This window comes from Grammomys surdaster, unplaced genomic scaffold, assembly GCF_004785775.1.
Source record: "Grammomys surdaster isolate TR1022 unplaced genomic scaffold, NIH_TR_1.0 83148, whole genome shotgun sequence".
Taxonomy (NCBI): domain Eukaryota; kingdom Metazoa; phylum Chordata; class Mammalia; order Rodentia; family Muridae; genus Grammomys; species Grammomys surdaster.
This window is the reverse complement of record NW_021607222.1, coordinates 1-8276: the sequence shown is the minus strand read 5'-3', so window position 1 is coordinate 8276 and position 8276 is coordinate 1. Positions and strand designations below refer to the sequence as shown.

General features: G+C 48.3%; 1 protein-coding gene across 1 annotated transcript; it reads right to left on the bottom strand.

The window, feature by feature from the left end:
* Window positions 1-1374: 1374 nt before the first annotated feature.
* Window positions 1375-8264, bottom strand: LOC114635302 (E3 ubiquitin-protein ligase RNF213-like). Its single transcript, XM_028783954.1, has 6 exons — window positions 6989-8264; window positions 5065-5201; window positions 4616-4711; window positions 3443-3561; window positions 1913-2032; window positions 1375-1526 (listed from the first exon to the last, which is right to left on the bottom strand). The coding sequence occupies exons 1-6, from the start codon at window positions 8252-8254 to the stop codon at window positions 1375-1377; spliced, it is 1890 nt and encodes a 629-aa protein (XP_028639787.1). The 5' UTR covers window positions 8255-8264.
* Between the last annotated feature and the right edge of the window lie 12 nt (window positions 8265-8276).

Sequence of the window (8276 nt, the reverse complement as noted above, 5' to 3'; positions counted from 1 at the left end):
TCAGCAAGCTGAAGGCACCCTTGTTTTTATATATAGCTGTTTCCAAAGCCAGTCATCCATTTCTACTAACGATGAAAACAATGCTCAGATTTACTGAGAAAGAGACTTCCTGCAGCTAGCAACAAAACAAAAACCCAAAGTCGGCTCTCTCCAGGTCCGGTCAGTCAGGAAGTGCCTCCTGGGACGTAATTCTGAGGCATCTGTGCTCTGCACACGGTAGATTTCCAGTCACTGTGTGAATTAACCAACATTTGCTGCTGAGTGCTTAGAGCTGGGATGGGAGGCTGTGGGAGAGCAGCAGCTTACCAAAACCAGAGTCACTAAGGGTCACACCAGCAAGAGGATTCCCACTAGGAATCCTGCACGTCACTAAGAGTAACTAACACCAGCAGGAACACATCTCTAAGAATCATACCAGCAGGAGCACGTCACTAAGAGTTACACCAGCAGTAGTACATCACTGGCATTGTGCAAAGGCCTCCATAATTCTTGTTTCTTTTACTCTTGTACCTGAAGGTGCCTGCCTCCTGCAGGGCGTCCTGATTTGCAGCCTCCCTGGTGACCCACTCCTTTAAACTGCGGATCTGGTTCTCTTCTTGCTTGTTTAGAAGAACATGGAGGCGCATCTTAGATTCCCGCAAAAAAGAAGCTGTGAAGACAAGGCCTGTTTTGTCCTACTCATTCACACTAGGTTGTTGGGCTGCCCGTCATAGATCTTGACATGTCTTACCCAAGAGCAAACTGCTTACCCTTGGGCCAGGCAAGTTTCATAAAAGAACCTGACAGATTACCATGGATTCCAACTCTATCTGCTGCTTCTGTCAAGCCCAAGAAGCCTGGAAGGGCACCGTGCCCACATTAGGTAGATGATTTAGCACTTGGAGCACAGTGCTTACCATTGCGTGTGTTATCTTCATTTAAGAGGTCAAGAAGAATGGTGACTCTCCTCATGTTGCGCACACAACTCTCATTCTGGTCTCTCAGCATCCCCACAGCACCCTGCACACAGCTCCGCAGCAGTCTGGTGCTGTCTAGGACCTGTGAATGCTGAGGAAGGAAACAAGACTTCTACTGTGCCAATTCCAGACTGGACAAAGGCTAGGCCACACACACAACATGGCGGTTTTGTGTTAGCAATCATGTGGCTCCAGGTGGTGGTTAAAGTTGCCAAAAGTTACACTAAAACCTACCAGCCATACTCCCTGATGGCTGGCTTCAGCAAGTAAAGCAAAGATGAAGAGTAACTTAGAGGGGATGATTTCCTTATGCATCCCTTGTGATCAGATGGTCCGCACTGTCTCCTCCCACAATCATAAATACAGGGTTTCTTTAACTCCTAGGCGAGAGATCAAAAATACAGCTCAAGCATCTCCCTCAGCTAATGGCAAAAGCAGGACTCACATCACAGCCTCCTGAGTCAGAGGCCTTTTTCATCTCCTCTGAACCTTCCACTTCCATCTGTTCTTCTGTCACTTCCCTTGACTTGCTGGTCTCTGTCTCCATCTCCTCCTCTGGGTCATCTTCTGCTAGACAGAAGGCAAGAAAAACATGTTCAATTCAGCATGCAGGACCAGACTGTCTGGAATTATACCCAGTTTAGGACTTGTCAGGCTTCCTTGTCCCTATCTGCAGTGACGACTAGTAAAGTGAACATGTGTCTTATATATCAGCTCCAACTCCAGGCTCAGGCACTCCCTAGCCTGGGCTCTAAAAGCTGGCAAAGGAATCATAACGCAGCCTGGCATGCTGTGGCACACTCGGGTGGCCTTCCTCTTGGCTCCTGCACTGCTGTGAACTCTGCTGAGGGTCAGGGGCTGGAACAGCAGAGTGGCTCTGCACCCAGCACCACAGCTGGCATTTCCCTCCTGTCACCTACACCATGTTCCCCCCAGATGACTGTCTTGTGACTCACGCTCAGGTTTTTCCACTGGCTTGAACAGCTGGCTGATAGTGACATTCTGCAGTTTGGTGACATCTGAAGCCATAATTGTTGATCTGCGGAGGTCATCAATATGTACAGCCCGCCATAGCCCTGTGAATAACAAAGTCAGTGGAATCTTCTATAACTTAGCCATTGTCTTCTTATCATTTATAAACAAAATACAATATCAACCTGGATTTTTATGTTTATTTATATTTATGATTTTGTGTATGTATGTGTATGTGTTTGTATGTGTGCACACATGTGCCATAATAGCACTTGTGTGGATTCAGAAGGGGAATCAAACTCAGGTGGTCAGGTTCCAAAGCAAGCGCTTTACCTGCTTAGCCATCTAGATGGACTAACACAGAATTCTTTTTAAAAAGATTGATTAATTTTTATGTATTTGAGTATTTGACTACATGTATATATGTTCACCACGTGTGTTCCTGTGTCCTTGCATGTCAGAAGAAGGCATCAGATCCCCTAGAACTGCAGATATAGATGATACTGATCTACCACATGGGTGCTAGGAATCCAACCCAGGCCCTCTAGACCAGCAGCCAGAGCTCTTAATCTCTGTGCTCCAGCCCCCTAACCCGGATTTTAATTGCACCACTGCTGAAGGAGTGATCAGTACCCCGAAGTCTAGGCATTTGCATATGTGAGAAAGTACAAGATCTGTCAACAAGATCAACCTAAGTACTATTTAAGACCTAAAATAATCTCTTAAAAAGGGTCCATGGGTGACTCTAGGCCCCACCCCCATCTTACTGCAACCACCACGTAATTAGTAAAGGCACATGAGGCACTGGTATTTCTGACTTCTGAAACACACCTGTCTCAGAGCAGGAGAGAGCTGCGTAGTGATATAAAGATAACATTTCTCCCACAAAGTCAGTGCTCAAAACCAAAGGGAAATGAAGGTAAAGCTGGTGGGGTGGGAAGAGCTCAGAATCCCTACGTCATGGAAGTGGGGAGAAGAGCCAGTGCTCACCTAAGGTAGAAAAGGGATTGCTGAAGCCACTGCAGTGTGCCTAAAGCTTGCTTGTTTGCTTTTTTGCTTTTGATAGAAGTCTTTTTGTGTAATCCAGGCTGGCTTTGAACCTGCAGCCCTCCAGCCTTAGCGTCCAGAAATCTGGGATTACAAGTGTGTGCAACCACCATACCCAGCTAACTGTGACTGGGTAAGAAGTCAAATTGCCACTCAACAGTATTGTTGGAATTCAAATTCTCATTTCAGGCACAGGGTCACATGACAAATACCTCAAATACTACTTAAAAAAAGAAAAAAGAAAAAAAAAAGAAAAAAAAAAACACAGCCGGCGGTGGTGGTGCACGCCTTTAATCCCAGCACTTGGGAGGCAGAGACAGGCGGATTTCTGAGTTCGAGGCCAGCCTGGTCTACAGAGTGAGTTCCAGGACAGCCCGGGCTATACAGAGAAACCCTGTCTCGAAAAACCAAAACCAAACCAAAACAAACAAAAAACCCACACACATTCTGCAGTGTTGTGGTCCTACCTCCATGGAACCCCACGTATGATGTACCACTTCCCATTCGTGACAGTTTTGTGACAAAATAAACAAAGACGAAGTTCTTTGTTCCCTGTGTTTTGTTGATTTCATTGATGGCAGAATACCTGTTTAACAAACACAAATCAATACCATGCAAACAAACCCATGCTGAGAGCTGGCTGGTGAGTGCCCTATGAGCTGACAGGGGCCATCTGAGTCTCTGGTGAGTGCCCTATGAGCTGACAGGGGCCATCTCATTCTCCCAGTCCTTGGAGCTTGATGCAATTTATACTTCTAAGACGAGGTGGGCTCACTTCCCACTCCTCCCAGAATTTTCTGCTCGATTAGAATTCCTTCCTGAATAGAGCCCTGTGCTTTCTGGGCTTTGCCCTGCTGTGACTTGGGCTTCTGGCCTTCCTATGGATCCCTAAGGAGGTCTATCACTGTAGCACAGTGGTGGAGAACTGGCTTATTAACATGTGAGGGTCAATACTAGCCACACACACACACAAGCTATACACATTACACACACTTGTTACTCTCACACCACACACATAGTCTCTAGCTATTGCCCTTGAACTTGCAATAGATTCGTATCATTCCATTGAAAACAGTGATGAAAAAGGGACTACAGGCATGTGTCGGGGATATTGTTGACGATCTTGATAATGTTCTATTACACTTGTTGTGTTTAACAATTTTGTGCTCTCCCCTACCTGTGTGTGTGTCTGTGTGTATGTGAGTGTGTGCACACATGTGCATGAGTATAGAACCCAGAGATCAACCTCAGCTATCATTCCTTAGGAATGGTCCATCTTGATTTCGAGTCTCAGCAGGACTTGCGGCTCACTGGTTAGGCTAAACTTGCAAGTCACTGGGCCCAAGGATCATCTGGCTCTGCCTCCCTAGCACTGGGGCTGCACGTGTGCATTGCCACACCAAGTGCATTGCCACACCCAACTTCTACATGAGTGCTGGGACTGGACTCGGTTCTCTTGCTATCCCCTGGAACTCTAGCCTTTTCTTTCATTTATACAGCCATCTGGGGAAATGAAGAGAGAATATTCTTGTTAACATGTTGCTCTTGACATGGTGCTGCTCGCAGGGAAGAGATATTTCAGAGGCTGTGATTGACTATTGGTTCCCCGTTTTTTTTCTGGACAAGCCCTGAAAACTTACTTGGCGGAGGCTATGAGCTGCGCGCTATGAATGCCATCGTCAAAGTCTGTCTGGATGACTAGGACTTTACGCTTGGCTGGGTTCATTAAGCAGGAGCTGGAGAAGAAAGGGAATAGATTAGTGGGTGAGTTTCCCCTTCCTGAAAAATGGATAAAGGAATTCCTTGAAGCATGGGCGAGGTCAGGGCCACACAGAAAAAGCATGCAGAGAGATGTTCAGGTAGGCAGATGATTCAGTAGAATTCTAAATGGCCAGCAAGGCTGAGGAGGAGACCAAGGAGGATGCTGGGATGCTTTCATAAGAGGAATAGGGTAGTGGGGACAGGGCCAGAGTGGGAGGCCTAGATAGGAAAAGCAGCCTTCCAGACCATTAAGCAGTGCTAGTTACAGCCCTGCCAGCCCACCTGACACGGGCGAGCCCTAATGAATGGAACTAGCAGGGCACCTCACCGGACATCCTTAAGGAACGAGTACTCAGTGTCATACTGCTGCAGTGACAGCACCATCGGCTTCGAGGCCAGGCCTCTCAGCTCAGATTCTAGGACGTCACAGTCATGACTGGTCAGCAGTCTCGAGAACGTGGTGATCTGCAAAGAGGGAGATGAGCATTGACAAGAACCCAGTGGGGAGGCCCATCTTCTCAGGACAGAACCTAGAAACATGAGAGGGTTGGGCTCTGCTCATCATGGGTGCACATGGCTCAGTGTGTAGAAAGAAAACACAGGCCCAGAGTATCTCCAAAGACAAGGACCCGAGGCATTAAAAGGTATCAGAGAAGAGATATGCCCTGACAGGTAACTTAATCTCCTTCCTGCTTTGGACCCCTCTGTCATGTCTGGATAGTTTAGGACTCTCCACAAATGTCACTACTTATAAACCAGTGGCTCTCAACCTTGCTAATGTTGTGACCCTTTAATACAGTGCCTCATATTGTGGTGACTCCCAACCACAAAAATTATTTTTGATGACAGCTCATAACTGTAATTTTGCTACTGTTATAAATCGTAATGTACATATCTGACACATGTCTCTGTGAAAGGAAGAGGTCGAGGCCCACAGGTTGACATGGTGTCGGCCATTGGTCTCTCTTGCCCCTGTTACATCATTCTCAATGAACCACACTCTGCACTGCAGACTCCAATATCCTGAAGGTGTGCTGACACCTGTGACCAGTTCTCACCTGCTGCCCTGACCTCTGAACTTCTGATGCCCTCATTTCCAATCCTACCAGCTCTGAACCTGATCCTCGTTCCTGAACTTTCAGTGTTTCGAAGCAGAGTCCCCAGGCAGTTAGGAGGGAACCAGTGAGTGCCCTGTCCCCAGACACCTCTGTGGCCTGCTGCCCCTCCATGAAGTCAGTAATCAGCCTGTGCATCTGCACCCAGCCGTTTCTTTTCATGTGTCTGTGTGTGTGCTGTGCCTGTGTGTGTGTGTGTGTGTGTTTGTGTGTGTGTGTGTGAGCCTGTGTGGCTGTGTGGCTGTGTGGCTGTGTGCCTGTGTATGTGTTGTGCCTGCCTGTGGGTTCTGGGAATTGAACCCAGGTTTTTGAAAGTGTTCCTAACCATTGAGCCATCTCTATACCTCCTAAACATGTCTTTGTTTTTTGGTTTGTTAATTTGTTTTGTTTGTTTTTTTGAAGCCAAGATTTCTGTATAGCTTTGGCTGTCCTGAAATTCACTCTGTAGACCAGGCCTTGAACTCAGAAGTCCACCTGCTTTCTGAGTGCTAGGATTAAAGGTGTGTGCCACCACACCAGACTTCCAGTTTTTCTTGATTATGTCATCTGCCTTTCTGCTCTGACTATACTGACCCTAAGGGTTTCTAACTGCTCTGTTTCCATGGTGGCCTTCTGTGTCACTGGTGTCCTGTCACCAGGGACCTTCTAGAGATCCTCCTCTGGTGTCCCTCTAAGCAGGAAGGATCAGGTTCCTTAGTGGAGCCACTGAGGCCCTCCAAGAGATCTTTCCAACCATCTCAACCTCAGGACATAGAACTCACAGCTTTAGCCCTCATGTTCTACCAGTGAAGTCTCCCAGAGATTTTCACATCTCACTGCCTTCATCCTTGTATGGGGTACCTCTTAAAGAAATTCCTATGTCCCCTTCTCTCCACCTCATCTCATGCATAGCAGGCTTCCTATGTCCCTGGTCCTTCGTGCTAGACTGCTGCCTTTCTAAGCTAAACACACACTGGCCAACGAAGAGAACTGCGCAGAGCTAGGCACAGTGAGAGGAGCCCAGTGTCTGCATAGCTATCCTACCTATAAGTCATCCCTGCATGCTGGCTTAAATCAACACAGCTTGAGTTCCTGACCCTAGGAGCCTAGGACTCTCAGGTGACAGAGCAGACAGTGAGGCTGTGGGAAAGCGGTCACCTCTGTGAAGACAGCCCGGCAGTCCTGATGGGCCATGCACAGGTCAGCCTGGAGGAAGTCTACAAGAGAGTTGTGCTGCTGGGTGTAGTAATACTCCTGTGACAGCTGCTTTGCAGTGAAGGAGCCCAGTGCAGAACCACTCAGCCGGACCACAGCGTCTGGTGTTGCACAGTCCAGCAGGATGGACTTGGCCTCTTCAGACACCTTTCGGTACAGCTCCTCCGTCAGATCCCTGCAGCCCTGCCTCTCTACAGCCTGCAGCACCACAGAGGCACAGGCATCAGAATGGTAGCCGATGAAGACGTCTGCAGGACTGTACTTGTGTCTGGCAATGAACTGGTCTGCTTTTACATCTGCAAACTCATGTGCCCACTGCTGCAGCTCCTCAACTATGCTCTTCTGCCATCCCGCCAGCACGGTGTTCATGTCCAGGTAGTGCTTCTCCAGACGGTTGATGAGGGGCACAGGGAACTGCTTGTACACCACATCTTTCTCCTCAATGACGATGAGGCGGAAATCAGTGTGCACTCGACATTTGACTCGGTGAGTACCTAGTCCGAGGTCCACGTACTTCTGGCCCCCTAGGTAGACATAGTACTGGTTGAGAGCATCGTACAGACTCTCATAGAGATTCTGCAGGTTCAGCAGCACCGCCATCTTCCCTGTCTCCATGCAGATCTTCACCCTGTTAATGTTCCTGCAGATCTGGGTGTATTCCTGGTCCTGAGGAAAGCTGGAGCCGAAAATGATCTCTGGTTGCTGACCCTCAAAGAGTGTCTGCTGGAGGATCTGCAGCGCCACATAGTTCCTGGTCAGCACAAGCAGGTAACGGGACTCCGCAGCATCCAGGCCCCTGCTGGATGCCTGCAGGCCAGTGCAGATGTTCTGCTTGATGAGTTCCACAGTACTGACTTCTTCCTTGTGCCTGGCCTCCGGAAGACTGGCTGTAAAGATGCTCAGGGCCTGGATGTTGTCTTTACCACTGAAGTTCCGAAGCACAGCATGAGCAATGTCTCGTGGGGAAAGCCCCTGTTTAGAAGCTTTGGCTTTGGCAAAGACCATTTTGATGAGGCTGTAATAGTCACGAAGCCCAAAGAACTCCTTCTCCTGCTTCTGACACACTGTTTCATAGGCCTTGGCAAAGGGTGCAAAATACCCACGGATTCTATCCTGAACCAGCCTGTCCGAAGAGCAGATCCCCTCAGCGCTCTCGATGAGCTCTTTCTCATTGGGACTGCCATGTGACACAAAGATGCCTCGGTTCATCTTGGCAGGATCTAGAGCCCAG

Coding starts and splice junctions, on each gene's coding strand:
- LOC114635302 (XM_028783954.1), bottom strand. CDS start 8,254: ATGAACCGAGGCATCTTTGTGTCACATGGCAGTCCCAATGAGAAAGAG. Junction 4,712..5,064: donor TCGTTCCTTAAGGATGTCCG/GTGAGGTGCCCT, acceptor TTTCTTCTCCAG/CTCCTGCTTAATGAACCCAG. Junction 3,562..4,615: donor CAGCTCATAGCCTCCGCCAA/GTAAGTTTTCAG, acceptor TTTGTTAAACAG/GTATTCTGCCATCAATGAAA.